This window comes from Tinamus guttatus, unplaced genomic scaffold (genome assembly GCF_059628265.1).
Source record: "Tinamus guttatus ecotype Peru unplaced genomic scaffold, ASM5962826v1 Tinamus_guttatus_pri_ptg000163l, whole genome shotgun sequence".
In the NCBI taxonomy this organism is placed as follows: Eukaryota; Metazoa; Chordata; class Aves; order Tinamiformes; family Tinamidae; genus Tinamus; species Tinamus guttatus.
In genome coordinates this window covers 40,241-60,169 of record NW_028288697.1, presented here as the reverse complement: position 1 = coordinate 60,169, position 19,929 = coordinate 40,241, and the positions used below count along the sequence as shown (strand labels likewise).

The 19,929-nt window shown below is 38.4% G+C and overlaps 1 protein-coding gene across 1 annotated transcript; it reads left to right on the top strand.

The window, feature by feature from the left end:
• The first annotated feature begins 789 nt into the window (after window positions 1–789).
• On the top strand, window positions 790–19,677 carry LOC104565245 (inter-alpha-trypsin inhibitor heavy chain H3). Its single transcript, XM_088522755.1, has 19 exons — window positions 790–881; window positions 4,669–4,692; window positions 5,804–5,970; window positions 7,024–7,128; window positions 7,575–7,737; window positions 8,690–8,800; window positions 9,438–9,563; window positions 9,723–9,839; window positions 10,349–10,517; window positions 11,121–11,246; window positions 11,504–11,685; window positions 12,586–12,771; window positions 13,064–13,203; window positions 13,624–13,784; window positions 16,530–16,643; window positions 17,188–17,392; window positions 18,493–18,665; window positions 19,339–19,450; window positions 19,545–19,677. Exons 1-19 carry the CDS (start codon window positions 792–794, stop codon window positions 19,672–19,674), a joined length of 2,601 nt encoding a protein of 866 aa, XP_088378881.1. The 5' UTR covers window positions 790–791; the 3' UTR covers window positions 19,675–19,677.
• Window positions 19,678–19,929: the final 252 nt, after the last annotated feature.

Below are 19,929 nucleotides of genomic sequence, written 5' to 3'. Positions count from 1 at the left end.
TGCAGGTGGTCATTGCTCAAAACTTCAGTTTCTGGTTTATTTGTACATCTAATTATGTTGTATCTGAAGATGGGAGCTTTCTCTTAACACGTATCTGATGTGAATACTCTATAATCACTGAGAATTTACCTCCCCGTGCTTCAAGTTTATGTCTCATACGGTAGAGCAGGAGCAGAAGATGAAAGCAGTTAAAAGAGAGAATAAGGTTATCATTGTATTAAATAAAGAAGACGAGCCTTGTAGCCTCAGGCCAACTGGATATTGACTGTGTGAGATTCCAGGAGCTCAGACTTGAGTTTCATCCATAAAGATGTTCCTGTAATTTGATGTTCCTGCAGCAATAGGATGAGCCAGGACATGTGTCAAATAATGAGCTGAACTGGGAGCTGCCCGTAAACAGGTGGCAGATACTAAAACCTCCATTACAGCTGTGATAAACTTGAGCCAAGGTGTGGGCAGCCTCAAAGAAAGTGCCAGAAAGACAACAGTTTTAGCCTGGAAAGAGGTGTTCCAGGAGACGGAAGGTGAGCGTCGGTCACCCGCACAGAAATGGCTCTTGAATTTGGGAATGACAGTATGCAGCAGAGACATGCCAAAATATTTGTGTAAGTTTACCTTCCTGCACACCATAGATGTTACACATCCAAAATGCAGTATTTGATTTTTTTTTTCCACTTAGGCCAAATATTTAACCCCGCTTCTCAGGCCTGGTTATTTATTAACACTCTGTAAACAAAATGTTATTTATTTGCCTGTATCCTTCAGATTAGAATAGCTTATTTTTTTCCAAAATGGAAAAGCATCTATTGCTTTGTCTGTTATTATTGATTCCTGCCTTTGGATCACCAGACTTTTTGATCCCCCCTTTCAGAAGCGTCAAGGTAAGTGACCAGCTGTGTGTGGGGCTCCCATGCTTCGTGGGTTACCTTCCTGCGATGCATCAGCCATCGGGGACCTCCTGCGGTGATGCCCGAGGAGCTTCGTGCTCGCTGGGATCGGCAGACACAAGATCAGACCTGGGGCTCGATGTTTCAGGCACTTTACCTATAACCAGCCTCAGTTCTGAGTTGGCTTTGAAGATCCCTACATATGGGCTCGCTTACCTCCATTTCCTTTCCCATCATCATCACCTAAACATAGCCACAGATACTCTAGCGGTCTTTTATTTAGTCGTCTGAAACAGCGGGTGCTGGCATAGAGATGAAAATTCTTCGAAAATAAGGCTAATACCATAGCTAATGGTTTGAAATCAGCTTGAGGTTTATAGCTGCAAATTAGGAATGCCATGGATTTATACTGTTTAACCTTTATGCAGCCTAGATATAATGTGGTAGCTCTTTCCTCCTGCTTAACATACTATTTGTTGGTCTCTGTATTTCTCCTAATGCTAAAGCCTTTCTAACTGAGAAAGGGAGGAAGTTGTGTATTGTAGTCCATCAGTACTTGCAAAACACTGCAGAAAAGATTGAGTCTTCTCCCAGAAGAATCCCATGTGATTCTTCATCACGTGTTTTATGCAAATGTAATTTTGTTGAAATCAAGAAGTCACTCTCGGTCCCTGTCCCTGTTTAAGTTCCCCTGAGCAGGTGATAGTGATAAAATGTGGCTGAGTCTGGTACGTGGCTGCTCATCTTTATGCTGTCTTTAAAATTATGGTCAGATAGGTATGACTAGCAGGTCTAAATTTGCTGAAACTTGGACAATCCAAATCAAAACACTTAAAGCTCACTTGTGTCTCTGTGTTTCACAGCTAATAAGAATGGTATTTTTTTTCGCTGGATTAAAAACTACCACTAGGACCATTTATTCAAAGCATGGGTAGCAATGATAGAGCCTCTCTTAAATGACCCTCAGTCTACGTAGAGAAACTCCTACATAGGTCCCATAGGAAAGTTCAGTTTTCCCAGTTTAATTGCATTGTGGTCTCTTCTCTGGGATTTCCATTTCTATTTAGCATTCCTTGGGCTGTTGCTGTCAACTGGGCACTCACTTTCAGGCCCTCCTTTTCCCACATACATAGGAACACATGCAAGTACCTCCTTCAGTGTTAGGCATTCCTGGAAGTCACTACAAGTTAACTCTATAGTTTCTGCCAAATCTTTTGGTTATGCAGTAATTTGGTTCCCAAACTTTAAAATGAGGCCTTCTTTCAGTAGTCAGAGCCCTCTTTACTTTCCCTGTTTTCTTAAGAGCAAATTTCTTTTTTTCTCTAATTTTCTTTCCTATTTCTATATATTGCTTGCACCCATGTTCTTTGCTGTTGCTATGACAAGACAATATTAATCAAAAGCAGAATTTGTCACTGTTGCTGAACTGAAAATAAAGCATTCTGATAGTGAGTACACTTCTAAGTATGTGGAATACTGTAATATATTTTTATCAGAGAACTGTAATTACACAAGTAATATATTAAAATCTCATATTGTTCTAGAATTGCAGGAAGTATATTTTTTCATGGGACACCATCATTTTCTGCCCACATAGGTTAAAATAACGTTAATATTAGTGAAGTTCTTGTCTACATCCAAGTGCATCATTAAGAATGTAAAGAATCAGCTCAGGTGCAAAGCTACTATTACCTTTCACTGAAAGACCTTTCTGTATTTTCTTTTCCAAAGATAATGGCAGAGTGCACCCAAAAATAGTTATGCAATCAAGTTATGCAAAACTCTTCCAAAATCCATAGAACCTGTTGTTCTAATCTAGAGCTTGCACAACAGTTATTTTGTAAAAATAACACACAGATATTTTTTAATTTAGGAGGCCGTAGTAACAATTGCAGAATTTATCTGTATTATAACTAAAGAACAGGTTTATTTTATTTTATTTAAATTTTATGCTCTAAAGCTAGTTTAAGTTCACTTGAAGGAAGAATTTGTTCAAAGCAAACTAATGTTTGAGAAAATTTCAGCTTTTCATTTCCCAAATCCGTACCACAGTTTGTGTTTTACAATGGGAAATCATTAACTATAATGACAACTCAGATGCATCTTCTTCGGTGATGCAATTTGCAAGAAAAAGATAGTATCTTTTATTAGACTGACAGATACAATCAGAAAAAAGAAAAGGACTTATCAGACTAATAAGAGATCTAGCTGTTGATCTAATAAAAGGCACTACTTCCCTCTGCAAATACTGTGTCATGAGTGTTGTTAAAACAGTGCGACAACTCCACTGCTTGCTTTGGTGTTCAGAAAGCTGGAACGGAAACCATTCATTTGAACCAAACATGCAGGAAGAAAAAGGAGTAGAAAAATTGGGGGTTGATTGTATTCTAGTGAAAACTATATAAGAGGGCCAGAGTCATAAATATGTCCTCATATATGCACTGTCCTCAACTGCAGCTCCGTTTTCAAGGCAATTGCAGGAGGTTAGAGAGGAGTTTCCACTTAGGGATAGGTGTATCATCAGAAAAGAGAAATGAAAAAGCTAGAGCCATGGAGAAAGGAGAAATAGGGTCAGTAGCAGGGAAGATAATTTCAGTTTTGGAAAGGAAGGATTTGAATGGTAGTTAACTCTACAGAGCCACTGAAAAAAATGAAAAAAAAAAAACAGGAAAGGAAACAAACGGGAGATAGGTAAAGATAGAAATCACTAGTGTGGAGATAACAGTTTGAAATATAAATGCAGACAGCAAGTACACAGAGAGGATTTTTTTCTTGGCCAGAGCGACACAAAATCTGAGAAGCCTTGCCCAAATTTGTGCATTGCCATGGATTTATATATAGATATCTTAAGGAAAAACAAACAAAATCCTCTGTAAGTCTCAGCTGCAAAAGGTTACTGCAGTATTAAAAGGTATCCAAGATGTGTTGATTGGATATCTCTGTGTATTTGCCCCTTTGGTGGGCTATGTAAACCTGAAAAGCCAATGTTGCACAAAATGTAAACCAGGAGGCTCTTAAAGCCAAAAGAGATAAGGACTTTGCTGTTGAACTTACAGGAATTCACTTTGAAACAGCGCTCTTCCCCGATTTACATAAACCACTATTTTAACACGAGACTATACATCATGTTTTTGTGGAGCTGTTATTTGCATCTGCTGTGGGAGCAAATATAGCAAATATACATGCAGTCTTCCACAGAGGCCTCAAAGAAACAATATTAAGCAGATTTTAGTGTGTTCTGTAGTCTCAGTAACATTTAAATATAAATGACCCTGTACATTCAGACTTTTCCCACCTCATTTCTCAGGCTGTCCATAATTATTTTTCAGCTGAATGGAGGAAACTTATTAAGGGTAGTTTAAAGAAAATAAAAAATCAGCTATCTTTAAAATGTAGCTTAGCTTCCAAGGCCACAGTATTTAAAGTGCACTGATACCAAATCACAACCAAAAGATTCACCAGGACTGAGGATACTAGAAGCAAAATAATTTCACCTGCTCTGAACACCTCATTTGCTCTTCCCTGAAATTTCTGCTAGATCTTCTTCTACAACCAGACCCAATTTTTACACCTTAAAAATTACATGCAATATGTTGCAATGACAGAAGGGTGAATCAAGGTTCAGTTTATTGATAAGGACCTTTTTGACATCTGCTCCCTCTTGGAAAATTTCTTTTGACTTGGAAGCATAGCTGCTTAGTAATTTATTTTTAAATGTAGCTTTTCTGCCTTAGTGATGACCTTTTTTCTTACTGTCTTTTTTTTTTTTTTTGTCTTGCAGAAGCGAAGTGCTGATAATGACTTGGTGAGTAGTCTCCCTTGTAATGAAAGCTTGGTTTTGCTGAGCCTGCTATGAACGATTCAAATAACAGTGAGAAGAAGATACTGTGTTTACAGCATGGCACCGTGAACCCAGTCTCATTATGTGTGGCAAAGGGAATAGTGCAGAGTTGCTTGTTTTGGGCACTAGGACAACTAGACAGTTCTTTTCCAAGCTCTGATAGAAATTCCTGCACAAATGTTAAAAAAAAGTCACAGTGTATCTTAATAAATAGCAAAACTGTTTGAAGCCACCACTGCATCTCTCACAGAAATCCATTTTGTGTTGTTTTAGTTATTTCTGAGGAGGGTGTGAAGCCTGATTTCTGAGGCTGCTTCTGCTTGGCACCTGGACTCCACTTCAGCCATGTTTGGAGACCTACTTAACCAGCCTGAGATCAGGCCTAGTGTAACAAAACAAAACAAAAAAAGTCACAAGGTTTCTTCCAGTGCTGTTTTGCCACAAGCAGCAAACGTTGTTGCTGCGGTTGCCTCCGGAGTCATGTCTGTTGTTACCTCTACTTTTTTATAGTCTCCAGAAACACTGCACCTGAACATTCAAAGAAAATATATGTTGTCCTACCCATTTCCTTGCTTAAGAAAAATGAGCCCGTGTTGCCAACTGACCATGAGAAAACTGAAAATAACATAAAGCAGAATTTGGAGTCCACGTGGAATTGCTTTGATCCCTTTGTAACAAAATGACTGTCTGTTCCAAGAGTTGTCTCCTCAGCTGGTAACAGCAGTCATGAACAGACCAACACTCTGTACGTGCTTGTGCTGTCTCCCTTCGAGTAGTCACACACAAAAGGCAGTCCAGGAGAGGGAAAACCAGTTCTTATAATGACAATGTGTCTCCCTCATTGGTAACATTTTGTTAAATAAGCTCTAGTTATGATTCATGGAATAGCACCATAGTGGAAGTATTACAGGTACCTAAGGAAACACAGCTATGCCCCAATCCTTATGAACATGGTTAGTGCTTTTATGCATTGGAAGGATAGAGTGCCCTACAGTGATTTATTTTCCAAAAAGTCATTATGTCTGTGTCAGAGACATCAGTGTAACAGTTCTTTTGTCGTGTTTTCAATCTACAGGTTGTCAATGACATAGAAATCTATAGCATGAAAATTGATAGTAAAATAACTTCGCGATTTGCCCGCAATGTCATCACCAGTGAAGCTATCAATCGTGGAAACGTGCACAAAGAAGTCGTCTTTGATGTTGAGCTCCCGAAGACTGCCTTCATTACCAACTTCAGCATGTGTGTAATAGCTACAATACTTCTAGAATAAACTCCACATCTGAATATAACTGGGAGAAATTGAACTAGAATGTTAATTTTTACTTTGCTATTGATAGATTTCTAAATGTCTCTTGGGCAATTTTTCAGTATTATTAACTAAACATGCAAGATATTTGGGGATATTCAAACATTGGTCCATCTATAGAAAAAATGACCAATACATCATCATCCATGCCTCTAAGGGAATGGGGGATCTGCTCTGGGGATCCATTCACATTGTCATAAATATTGCTTATTTTGCTCTGGTGTTACCAAACTAGAAATGTTCCATTGCCTAATCTTGCTGATGGCGTTATAGCTCAATTTATCTCTTCATTTTAGAATTGTATTGGAGTATAATAGCCAAAAATCTGGAAAACAAAAGACAGGAAATAGAGGGTATTATTCTCTACATTTGTTACTTTAGCTGGAATCATATGCAGTTTTCACACAATTATCTCATTTAGCTTAGATGTCTCTGTCTCAGCTGGTCACACTATGCCTGTTTTATTTTCAGTGGAGAGAAATAGTCATTTTTAGGACATATTTAATCTACTTTAGCCTAGAACTTCTATTTTAGGATGAGATCAATCTCACAGGAGAAATGTTTGTTTAATAGCACCAAGTTTAAGAATGAAATACTCCAGTGTAGACAGCTACGTTTGGAAAGATGAATCTCAACTAGACAGTCATCTTGCTGTTACATGAAACAAGATGACCAAGCTGCTAAAATATAGGAATTTGGCAGGTATAAATACTATCGCACTAGTTTTGACCTAATTCATTTTCAGGGTAAGAATTATTTTAGTTTCTCTAAGATACTGACCACAGAGCTCTTCATTTCAGCTGAAGTCATAGGGAAGGCTGGTTCCTGCTTAATAGAGAGTGGTTAAATCCTGGCAAGACCAGGTTGCTGAAAGTTTAGGAAACCTTTTAACAAAAGAATTTTAGCAAAAAGTGAACTGCCTATTATAATTCTCAATGTATCCATGCAAGCCATTCAACTAAACTAGATATTTATTCTACCTCTAGGACAATTGATGGTGTCACTTACCCTGGAAATATAAAGGAAAAAGAAGTTGCAAAAAAGCAATATGAGAAAGCTGTTTCGCAGGGACAGACCGCCGGTCTTGTCAAGTAAGAGTGCTATGCACGGCTTCCACACCGTAATCCTACAGCAAGTCAGGAAATTGGTAATACCTTCCTGTGGCAGATTTCTGAAGTCCGTGTTTTACAGTGCACAAGAGCAACTGTTAAGTTACTATAGGCTAAATTATAAAAAGGGAGATAGAACTTCTGATAACTTGGGCTGTATCAGCAGTTTTGGAAAGATTCTTTCTCCCACTGTTACTGATTTTGTATGACCTGCTCCTGTGATTAAGCACTGGGCCACTTGAATAAGTTCTGTTCTGTTTGAGCATAGGTTTAGGAACAGATGGAAAAAAAATCACATCTTCGTTACACTCCTCTGTGAAAGTTGAACCACATCAAGTTCCCCAAGCCCTTAATATCGTAAAAGAGAGTAAAGATACTGTGGGTTTTGTTTGTTTTGTTTTTTTTTCATATCCACTTAACTAATACAGGGCTTCAGGAAGAAAGACAGAAAGATTCAGTGTCTCAGTTAACATTGCAGCAGCCAGCAAAGTCATTTTTGAACTCACATACGAGGAACTGCTGAAGCGCCACTTCGGGAAATATGAGATGTTCATCAAAGTAAAACCAAAGCAGCTTGTCAGAATTTTTGAGGTAAATGGCTAATTGTATCAAATCTAGTGCTTCAACTTAAGAGATGACAAGATTCTGTACATCTGTGGAAAGCAGAATGTCACAGTCATTCCCACTGGCTCACAGAGGAGTGTAAGACTCACAGTAATATTTCTAATGAACTGTGTGGGGGCTCCACCATTTTGCATCATAGCAGTTTTTTTATTTATAAGTCTGAGGCTGGTTGAGTTCCTACATACACTGGAACCTGAAAAAGCCATTAAGATGACTTGGGACAGAAGAAGAGACTAATAGCTCTTTCACAAGTGCCTTCACAGCATAACATGCACCTTTTTCACCCCACCATGAAACTACCTTGAGTGCAATTACAGGAATACAGACAGCACATTCTAGAATGGTTTGTGTGGGCCAAAACTTGTCTTTGAGTGCTCTTATCTGCCCAGCTAAAACCTGTAGGGCTGTATCTGTAGGGCAAAGTGTTTCTCATCTGTAGGGCAAAGTGTTTCTCCTGTGTGTGTTCAGAAAACACTAGAATCATCGCAAGAAGGTTAGAATCATCGCAAAACACATCCTGCATAAGAATTTTTAAAGAATTACTTAGAACACCTGACAAAAGACATGCTAAAGTATAGGTCAAAGTTGGGCATGGTTCACAGCTAATGGCTGAGTCATACAACTTGAGTGTTTATTTGACATTTGACAAAATTCCAGTAACTAATTTTCAAACAAGTTATATTTCTATAAATATTTTCCTGTTTTTAATGTAGTTCTATATAGAAAAAATATGCGCCGTTTGGCTGATGGCATGTTTGATAAAACAGTAGGTGTAGACTTCAGTTTTGAATTACGAAAGTAATTTTCTTTTGCTTTTAAGAAAAATCGCTATTTCACAACAACGGTTACCTGATGATCCTCCTGTAAATGGCTGTCTTGACACTAATCAATAACAATGAATATTCAATTAATATTTCAGATTGAAGTAGATATCTTTGAGCCCCAAGGTATCAGTGATCTGGAAGCAGAAGGGACATTCATCACCAATGACCTACAAGATATCCTTAGAAAAACTTCTTCAGGAAAAAAGGTAGGAAAAGTAGCAACATTCATAATTTACATATTACAGTTACAGACATAATGTTGATGCAAAAGTACTGATTTGGCTAATTATAGAGGTGGGAGGGAAAAAACAAAAGAACACCACCACCTAGAAAGTGCAGTAAAGTTTTATCTATACCAGTGATCTCCGAATTCCAACATAGTGAGGTTATGGCCATCTCTGTTCTGTGCAGAAGCCACGTGGTTGTGTTAGCGTTACCTGAGTTAATAGTCTTTGTCCCTCAGCAGTAGCTAAAAGCAACTGGAATATTCATACAGAAGAGCTAAGTTGGTAGCAGTTTTAGCAAGCACAGAGGTGTTAAGAGAAGTCCCAAGGCATAGGCTGCCTAATGGCCCTGTCAAAAAAAGGAGGCTATTGAGGCTGGAGGGCTGAACTGGGGATGAGTGGAAAGAAAAAAATAGGAACAAGTGCTCTGTGTAGCACCGTTTTATACTTCACATCTCGTAAGTATGAATACAAACTAATGCCTGACCTGATAAAACAGATTATTTCCTTGCCTTTGAATATAAATATACTGGTCTTTATACATAAACATAAGCTTCTTTGGTTCTGTAGAACATTTTCAGCTATTAATACTCACATCTGATATTCTTTTTTTCCCCAGGGGTCTGTCTCTTTCAAACCAACCCTTGATCAGCAGCGCACAGGTGCAAGTGGCTCACAGTCTGTCTTGGATGGAGATCTTATTGTAAAATACGATGTGAAGAGAACAACTCCAGATAACTTGCAGGTAAATTAGCTGACATCATTGTTGAACTGTTGGATAGCTTAGCATACACATTAACTGTAACCATGGACAGACACAGCCCCAGTGATCTCCAGGCAAGTCTTTAGTGATGAGGCAAGTTCAAAGTAAAGTATTTTTCTGGATTTTATCTTTATTTTTCAGATTGTCAATGGCTACTTTGTGCACTTCTTTGCACCAACAAATCTTCCAAACTTGTCCAAGAATGTAATTTTTGTAATAGATACTAGTGGCTCAATGTCTGGAAGAGAAATACAACAGGTAAGTTATTACATAAGTATAAAATCCTCATTGAATGGCCACTAGTGAAAAAGTGGAGGGGGTGTGAATGGACTCAACAGAACATTTTGCTGAAGCTACAGCAGCTGCTTGTGCTGTGATCTTGCTGATGCTCACTACCAAAAGCAGTAGTTTGAAGTGTTAACACAGAACAAAATTTTATATATTTAGCTTATATTTTACTTATTTATATATTTTATTATTTCAAAATACCTAGATCAGTGTAAGCAGTCAGCACTGATGTAAGACCTGATTTTCTTCTCGGCTACATAGATTTACCAGATGTAATTGCAAGTTGCTGATTTCACTACTCTGAAGTAGACCCAAGAACCAAAAAGGGCAGAATCAAGCTCAGAATCGTGCGTGACATACTGTGTAGGCAAAACAAAATAAAGCCTTGAAAGATTAATCATGTACAAGTTGTAAAAGTCCATTTCTGATCAACTGAATTTCTACTAATTAAATCAATTGAAATTTCTTTGCTTTTATAGACAAGAGAAGCACTTCTGAAAATCTTAGATGATATTAAACATGAGGACTACTTCAATTTCATACTGTTTGGTAGTGAAGTACACACCTGGAAAGAATCTTTAATCAAGGCCACTCCTGAGAATTTGGATGAAGCAAGGAATTTTGTTCGGGGCATTATCGCTGATGGCTGTAAGTACTTCACTGGACTTGCAAATAGGTCGGGTTGCTAAGTTAATTTATGAGTTCAATCTTTGAACATACTACTGCAGATTTCATCCAAGGATTAAGGGTTAAGAAGCACTTACTGTCTTGAGGTTCTCTCCTTCAGAAAAAAATGAGCAAAAAAAAAATCAAAAGAATTGAGCAGTGGACAAGTTTTAAGGAAAAGCCACAAAACCTGAATAGTTTACATGGATTTATCAAACAGAGGGGTCCCTGTTAAAAGGAATTAGAAATAGATGGATGCATCACTGGGACTCTTCCCACTCACATTCTAAAACACCAGGCAATTTTGCATTGTATTTTTATGAGTGAGGCCAAATTTTCTGATCACTGATGCATGAGCGTGACCTGAGGCCACCTGCAGCAGTTTGTGTCATGGGGGAAAGGAGGGAAGAGAATTTAAAGCACACAGCTTTAGAGCACACTCCAAGGTACATTTGCCTGCAGTGAGGATAATCCTTACTCATTCCATGTCTGTTCCTCCACATAACCCCTCATCAGTTTCCAGTGTAAAGCAGTCCTAAATTTGACCATCTGTGTTGAAACCAAATTTCTGTGTTTACCTCACAGTGACAAATCTACATGGTGGTTTAATGAGGGGAATTGAAATGCTGAATGCTGCTCATGAAGAAAACCTCGTGCCCAAGAGAAGTGCTTCTATAATTATCATGCTAACAGATGGGCAACCAAATGTAGGTAAGTTCCTGTTCACTGAAATAATAAATGAATTCACCTGCGGAAAAGTGCTCACAAAACTGGCCACCATCTTTGACTTGTGGAGGCATTGGCCTGATTCTTTGCATGATTTAGATGCCACTACATCACTAAAACAAGCCTCTGATGATGCCTCTTAAAAAAAAAAAAATCTAAGCATCACTATCCACATTTCATTTTATGTTATGTTTACCTATTTACAAAAGCAATAGGGAAACAAAGTATTTTGTTTCTGGCAGGCATATCAAACACCCAGGAAATTCAAACACTTGTGAAAAAAGCCATTGAAGGAAAATATCCATTATACAACCTTGGTTTTGGCTATGGTGTTGACTACAACTTCTTGGAGAAGATGGCACTGGAGAATAAAGGATTGGCCCGCCGGATTTATCCTGACTCTGATTCAGCTTTACAACTTCAGGTACAATAATCATCCTTTAAATTAGAACAGAGATAGATTAATTCAGATAACTATGGAGACATTTTATTTTCAAATAATCAGGAAGCCCAGAGTATACTGTGGTTCCGAGACATTCAGTCTGCTGTAATCAGAACACTCACTGCATTTCATACTCTCCTTCTCTTAAATAACCAGAAAATGGAATGACCATGAAAGGAAGATGCCCTGGTCTGTAGAAGAGGGTTAAAAATTTGTCATGGGATGATACAAGGCTTAGTTCTGAAGGACACCTTGGTGTGTGCCAGTCACTACCCCACAACTCACAGATCATGTAGCTAATGTCATAGCAAGGGAAGAGTGGCAGAGCTGAAAGACTGTCTGTCTTTAGGGACTTGCTGCAAGCAGGTGTTTTGCACCACACTTCTGAAACATTTTATGGTCATACAAGAAATGACAGTGGGTGCAGGCAGCAAAGAGCTGATTTTTGGCTTCTCTCATTCCGTCAGCATGCGCTGGAATAAATGCCCGAAGAATCTGGGTATTGGACTTCACTGCAAGCTCTGCCTGCTGTCCTTCAATTTACACTGTCATTTCAGGCTCTCAAAGGAAGAGGTCTAGGAACTTATATCAAACAGGGGGAAGTTTGGGGCTTATCTGATGTGACCCATCATCCACATTGTTCACATTGCTCTTGGATATTTTTCCCCCTTCTCTTCCAGAAATTGGAGAGTTTGTATGTCCTCTCTCATTTGCATTATTTATATATATTTTTAGGCTTTTCCTCTCAGATTTAACTGGCTATTTACTTATCTCCTATACAATACAGTTTCAGCAAGATATTCCTGGTGTGAATCTAACTATGAATTAAAGAAGCAAACATTATTTAAATATTTTTCCTTTCTTTTTTTTTGAATCCTGTAGGGTTTTTATGATGAGGTGTCCAGACCCATGCTTACAGATGTGGAGTTAAACTACCCAGAAAATGAAATATCTGACCTAACTAAAAACAGTTTTAAACATTTCTATGATGGGTCTGAGATTGTGGTGGCTGGGCGCTTTACAGACCATAACCAGAACAGCTTGACTGTAGATGTGAAAGGTGAAGGTGTAAGTATGGATTTCTTTAACTGATTAAGGTATTTCCTTGCTATGCAAAATGCCTGAAAATAGGCATTATAATAAAAATACCTGAAATTCTACCTAGCCAAATTATAAGGAATCAAAATGGCACATACAAAACTGATAGAAATTTCAAAGTTTCTTGGGCAAATGCTTGCATCTGAATAGTACCAGAATATTCTTCAATTTAGAAAGGTTTTCAAATGTGAAGCTCTTGGCTGAAGGATTCTGCAAGTTCGTGAATATTTGTGATGCACAGAAGTTTCCTTATTTCTAACAGCCTGAAGATGCCCTGTCCTTTACTACACATCAAGATGCTGAACAAACGGCTAAAGCTTTTGAAGAACAACAATACATATTTGGGGATTACATTGAAAGGCTGTGGGCTTATCTCACCATTGAGCAACTACTGGAAAAACGGTAATTGTATCTAGAGTAACATCTTCTGTGAAAGGATTAGGTAGTTTGCCTGCTGCAACTACTGAGATGTGAATATGCAGTTCAGAACTACTTGCCTGTTTTCACCCATCATTGGATTGAGGTGCAAATAGAAAATTAAAAGGAAAGGTAGAATAACTCTCCCAACCTCTTCTCCTCCCTACCTCCAAAATCCCTTTCCAAATTGCAAATCAAGCAATTTAGAATGTTGTAGATACATAGCACAGTTTTGCCAGCTCCCAGATATCCACTGGAATCAGAACTGATCTTAGAATGCAACAAATATTCCCTCTTGATAAATCAGCTGCAGAGAAGTGACTTCAGCTTGACAAAGATATTTGATCCAGAGTTCGGTGAGCAATTTAGCAATCATTGATGCTAGCAGTTTCTCTCTACATTCAGCATTGCAGCTACAGGAGAAGAAAAGGAGAATCTTACAGCTGAAGCCCTGGATCTCTCACTAAAATACAACTTTGTAACGCCACTGACATCCATGGTGGTGACAAAGCCAGAAGACTTGGAAAATCAAGCTGGGATTGCTGATAAACCCACTGAAGGTAGAGGCATTTTCACCCTTTAGAACCCGGGTGTTCCTAGGGTGTTGCCTTACAGAAAGGCTATTACATGGGGCACAGTTTTAAACATGCATCTGAAAAATCTACCTTCTAAACCTTGCACATACATGGTTTATGCAAGATTACTTGCATAGACACAGAATTTATGTATATTGCAGAAAGGAAAGTAATTCTGCTGAAATTGCACAATTTGTTCTCATTTCGTTTAGTACTGTGTTTAATTATTAACTTCAGGCTCAATAAATTGGTGTTTATGTTCAGTCGCACACATCCAATTTTATCTGTAGAAAAATATGAAATTGCAAAATACTAAAGAGATATAGCTGAAACATCAAACTATATATTTATATATATTTCTAGAATACCAACTAACAGTGTTACAATCCATGCTGTATGACTGAAACTTCTTTTTTTTCTTTTTCTTTTTTTTCCCTTTCTTATCCATCCATGGTGATAGCTGAAGGTATGTATGTTTTTTACTAAATTTACCTTTTATTTATACCTCTTGGAGGTAGGTTTTGTACATAATTTATTTGATCTATGACATATAGTTTCATAATAATCTGAGTGAATAAATTGAGGCTATGTTGTGTTTACATTAAAACACTTTCGGTTAGATAATTTTCTAAACAAATTTTCAGTGTTAAAAGGCTCTTCCTACCTCTAGTAGTTGCAGTGTCCCAGCATTGCAACAGTCAGGCCTGATAAAACCGAGTTACTTTGCAGGACTCCCAGGTATCTCCGTGTAGGAGATTCTTCATCCTGAGAGGCCTTTGCTCTCACAGTGTAAAGAGAGCAGAAGAGCAGAAAACGATGGGAACAGGTGGATGATTTTTACTCACTTTCAGCAGTGCAGTATAGAATAGAATGACAGGAGACAGCAAGAGCAGGAGGAGGTGACTCTGCCTCCTTAGAGATCGCTGGGGATAAAGTCACTCTCATGGCTTTTGAGGAGCAACATTTTTGCTGAAACGTAAGGGTCTGCATTTTCCCTGTTGATGCAGTGTTGACTTCATTCATAGTTTGCTTTGCTGCAGTACAAAAAAAAGGCAATAAATAAATTAAAGGTCTTGACTAAGTTTGAATGTTTAAAATAAAATGTATATGTACTCACAAAATTTGGAGATTGTTTGAGGGTCGAGGGGGCTTTTGGCTGAAAGAAAGAATAAGTGGGAGAGATTGTTATTTACTCTTTCTGGCCTCTAAAATAATGTATTGTTTTATTTACAGCAACGTCTGCCCCAGCAGTTCACCATGGTAAGTCATATGTTTGAATTTCTGAATGAAGCAGCATCTGTTAAAGGAAACTGATTCAGACAACTGAAATGACTGGAGAGAGAAAAGATGCTTCATCTGGCTTTACAACTTTATTTATAAACAACTGATGCCAGATTGCTCTAAATGCTAAAAACATCTTTAAAGATTGAGCTACACCAGATTGGAAGAAGTTTTAGCTAAATAGCCTTTTATGAGTAAATGACAAACTGACATCTTTCTTGAAACCTCTGTCCTAGATACAGGGCATGGACTTGAATTCCGTCTTCCTGGAAATTACTCATTGTGCAGGATATGATAGCAGCATCTCTGGTTTAGTTAATGTTTTCAGCTACTTATATGTAAAGAAGAGCGTAAGACAGAAATTGATTCTTCAGGTCACTGCTTGAGCCTTTTCTGGAAATGGGAAAGTTTTTTTTTTTTTTTTTTTCTGGAGATCAATCACTCTCTCTCTCTCTCTTTGTCTAGTTTTCTCAAGTCTTTAAAAAGTCTCGGGTTCATTCTGACAAAACAAAATACCAAACCCCGAGAAGGTTTCATTGGATGGTGGTACATTTCTCACTCTGCTTTTGGCTAAAATCTGGGATGTTTGCATTGCTACAAACATGGCTTTGTGGAACCCCTCAGAGCAGTCCAGCCTATAAAAGATATCTGTGTCCACTCAGAAAATTTTCTTGATTTAAAAAGAGTACAAACCACTATTGCATAGACTATACTTGAAATTAGCAATTTAGACATCATATTAATTTGTCGGTACCTTAACACATAGATAGTGTGTAAATATTCCATTTTGATGTTTGTTTTTCTGACAATTTTTGTTCTTCAATTCCCCACAGCTCTAGCACCATCTTACATTGTTACATCAGCGTTAAGCCCTCCATGGTATACTAGTGGTGAGTTACTTTGGAAGAAAAAACAGGGTATTTAAGGCTAACCTGCACCATTATAATCAGTCTTTCAGAAACTCCTTTCTACAAAAGCAGTCATTTTTGCTCCCAGTGGGCTAGCATTTTAGTTTAAGCATCACTAATATATAGAACACTGAGATTATTTACAATCATTTCCTCAGTCCTCCCTCCCTTTGCTGGGCTTTGTAATAGTAACTGCCTGTTCTCTGCCCAAATAGATTTCCTGCCCTCTCTCTAACTTTCATTGCTCTCAGAGATAATAATTGTTGTTTACAAAAAGAGTTACCTGTTCTTCAAACTGGAGTTGCCCATCCTGAAGCCACCTACCGAATTGGAAGTGGTCAGGGGTCACAGCATGGGTGTTTCACGAGGGGAAGGAGGAGATACCTCAGCCTGGGGAGGTGGTGGCAGCCCCCTGGGGACCCCCTCACTTCTTTCGAGGATGGAGCTGGTCTGGGGCAGCAGCAGAGTCACTGCCACAGCCTGAGCGCTCGTGCAGGACGCGGAGCTTGGGCAGCGCTTTGCAAACACTAGTGATTTGCGTTTACAGTCGATGGAGACCCACACTTCATCATAGCCGTGCCACAAAAAGAAGATGCCATTTGTTTCAATATCAATGAAAACCCTGGTGCTGTGTTAAATTTAATAAAGGACCCAGTTACAGGTGAGCTTTTTTGTTTTTAAGATTTAGTAAATTAGGATACTTACAACTAAATATCTCACATTTAAGGGTAATTTCTCTCTTTTTATACTGTGTAAGCTTTTTTTCCAGCAAACTTACTAGGAGTTACTATAACTGTGATAGGTGTCATTAGCACATCTATCAGAGTTGTTTTCACTCCCTGAAGGAAAATTATCTTCTTAACCTTGCTTGAAAACCACTGTGAGAGCTGAGAGGTGTAACTTGTTCCAATGATTGGAAGTAGAAGAAAATAATCCCTACGTTGCCATTTCATGGAATACCAAGCACAGAGAGAGTCATGGCACAAAGGCTGTTTGTACTCTAGGAAATAATGAGTTATTTCCAATAAGGTGCTTCCCTTCTTGGTGGAAATCTACAGGACAGCCCCCGTGGCTTTAATCCTTTGCTCTGCTTTGGCACAAGCAAAACAGTCAAAGTATTTGTTTCCTGGAACCGTTGTTAAATTGCCACATGTTGATCAGGTCCTATCTATAAAGCAATATTTTACATTTCCTTTTTCCATTAGGTATCACAGTCAATGGAGAGCTTATTGGTGATAAGAAAGCAAACAATGACTCTAAGATCCAGAATACTTATTTTGGAAAGCTTGGCATTACAAATAAGCATCTGAATATAAGACTGATGGTGACTCCTGAGAAGATCACAGTTCAGAACGGTGCTGAAAAGACAGGATTCACCTGGCTCGACTCGGTCACCCTACAGCAAGAAGGGTAAGGCTTACAGAGAGAATATGAAGTTCCTGCACTATTACTTGTCTTTGTCATTCATCAGTAATATATTTTTAAGATACATTGTCTGAATATAGAAAAGAAACTGGTTCTTGCTGGGTCCTGCTCCATACCTTGATATACAACTGCTGAATGTCAACTCATAAATTTCTATCCTTGAAGTAAATAACAGCAAAAGTTGCCCTAATTTTCTGTTAGCAAAGCTCAAATAAAGCTAGATTTGGTGTCACGCTTAATGCAACAGTGCCTAGCAAACCCGTAAGGAATAAATGTAGACGAAGTAATGGAATCTTCCAAAAGATAAAACTATGTGTTGCAACCAATCTCCGTTCTAAGAAGTAGAAATCTTTAATATTATTGGACCAGCTTCTCATGAGAGCAGGTATATTTTTTTGTGAGACTTCTCTACTGTAGAATCATTTATACCTGTGCAAGACAAAGTTTAAAAAAAGGAATGATGGGACCTCTTCCTCCTCCTCCACATTTTTGCCGTGTACCTGAAACACGGTCATATTCTCCGAGCATGAAACTGCAACAGAAAGAGCAAAAGAGTCCTTCATACATGGTACTTACTATATATATACTTTTAATTATGTCAGCCTTGTTGGTGATATCACCTGCACACTCAGAGGCAGGTTGCCTTTGCCCTAGTACTACCCTTGGACCCTTAGGAGCTGACCTACACGGTTCAGGAGTCCTCTTGTCTGAAAAACAAAAAGGTGTCAGGGAAGAAGTGAGGGCTTTATCAACAGCATAATTAATGAGTATGAATTACTGTACCTAAATGGCACTGACTTACCTGTGATTAATTGTGCTGCATAGGAGTAATTTTTGAAAAAAAATTCCTGACAGATTTAAAAGCAAGGTAGCCTCTTGCACTGTGTTTGAGTCTTGATCTGCCTGTGAACACAGAAATTCACACAGGCCAAGCTAAGCAGTACAACCTTTATTTTGAAAGGCTTTGTGCAGTTTGTAAAGCCATGCTTGGTTTTTTTGGATGCATTTCTTTTCTCAGGTCCTTTCATCGCTGTTAATTCTGTGGAACAAACTGCCCTAAATCAGCTTTTTTCTTTTTTCCTCAGTTTAACCTTGATAATTAACAGAAAAAAAAATGTGGTGCTCTCAATGGGCAGCGGGGCCTCCTTTGTTATTGTTCTGCACCAAGTATGGAAGAAACATCCTCTTCACCAGGATTTCTTAGGACTCTATACTTTGGACAGTGGTAAACTATCTAAACAGACCCATGGATTATTAGGTAAGGCTTCAGTTAGCATCTTGCTTTGCACGCCTTGTAACCCCTAGGATTTTCCACACAGTAGCTAACCTATTCCTTATTCTAATAGAAGGAAAGGCTGGTAATTGAGGGATGAAAATTTTGACCCAGTTATGTTTTTTTGTCAACAACTGAGTGTGATGGTCTGCATTTTTGCTGGGAAGTAGTGTCAGCTTTCACAAATAGCAGCCATTTTTTCTTGCCTTCCAAGTTACTCTTACAACATTAGAGAAAGGCAGCACACTCAGACTCACATGAATGACTCGCACACTCAGTATTTCAATATGAATATTTCAATATGCCGATATGAAAGGCTTTCTGCAAGAAAATGCCAATATGAAAGTTCACTCCCTGTGGAAAATAATGAACTGCTATGAAGTTACTCTTCTCAAGTCTGGAATGCACTTCAGAGTAGAACAGCTGGGCAAAAAAAGCCCAGGTGACACGTGCTTACATCATGCTGCAGTTGCAAAAACTTCGTCTCTCCTCCCCATTTTTCTCATCACTGATTTGGCTCTGTAATTCATTCTGCAAACAGCATCTGTGCTCATTACAGCAACTGCATAAAGCAAATGTAGGAGTTTTGTGGTTTGGGTGTTCGTTTGTTTGAACACACACAACATCCTGAAATGGGAATACTGCCTTCTGCTTCTAGGCCAGTTTTTCCACCCCATTGACTTCACCATACTTGAAATTCATCCTGGGTCTGACCCCAAGAAACCAGATGCCACAATGATCATTAAGAACAACAAGCTGACAGTAACAAGGTAAGAAAATAAACCTGGTCTTAGCAAATTCGGCAGACGTTGCCTTAGCGCGGCCTAATTTCTGCTTGAAAACTTACTTTATTTCCTATTTTAGGGGCTGGCAGAAGGATTACAGAAAAGATCCCAAGAATGGCATTGATATTCCCTGCTGGTTCGTTCACAACAACGGAGCTGGGCTCATAGATGGTGTTCACACAGACTATATTGTTTCCAGCCTATTTTAAATAGCTACAAGCTTCCTCATATCATGGGTGTACAGAGTTATTTTTTTCCTCAAAGAATAATACTTCTCAATGCTTAAGGAGTATTAAAATACATAAGCTTGCTCTGTTTGGCAATGCCAACATATAAGAGGTTCTCGAGACAGTCCTACTGTGTGATCAGATCTTGAGTGCTAAACAGCTATATCACTCATCCCCTAAAATATCCTTGTTTTGCTAGAAAAAATCCACTAGTTTTAAAATTCTGATTTATAATTC

Bases quoted from the DNA above. Each gene is read 5' to 3' on its own strand.
- LOC104565245 (XM_088522755.1), top strand. From the start codon at position 792: ATGGAAAAGCATCTATTGCTTTGTCTGTTATTATTGATTCCTGCCTTT. The intron at 7,129-7,574 runs GTAAGAGTGCTA...TAACTAATACAG, and splicing joins CAGACCGCCGGTCTTGTCAA to GGCTTCAGGAAGAAAGACAG. The intron at 9,840-10,348 runs GTAAGTTATTAC...TTGCTTTTATAG, and splicing joins CTGGAAGAGAAATACAACAG to ACAAGAGAAGCACTTCTGAA.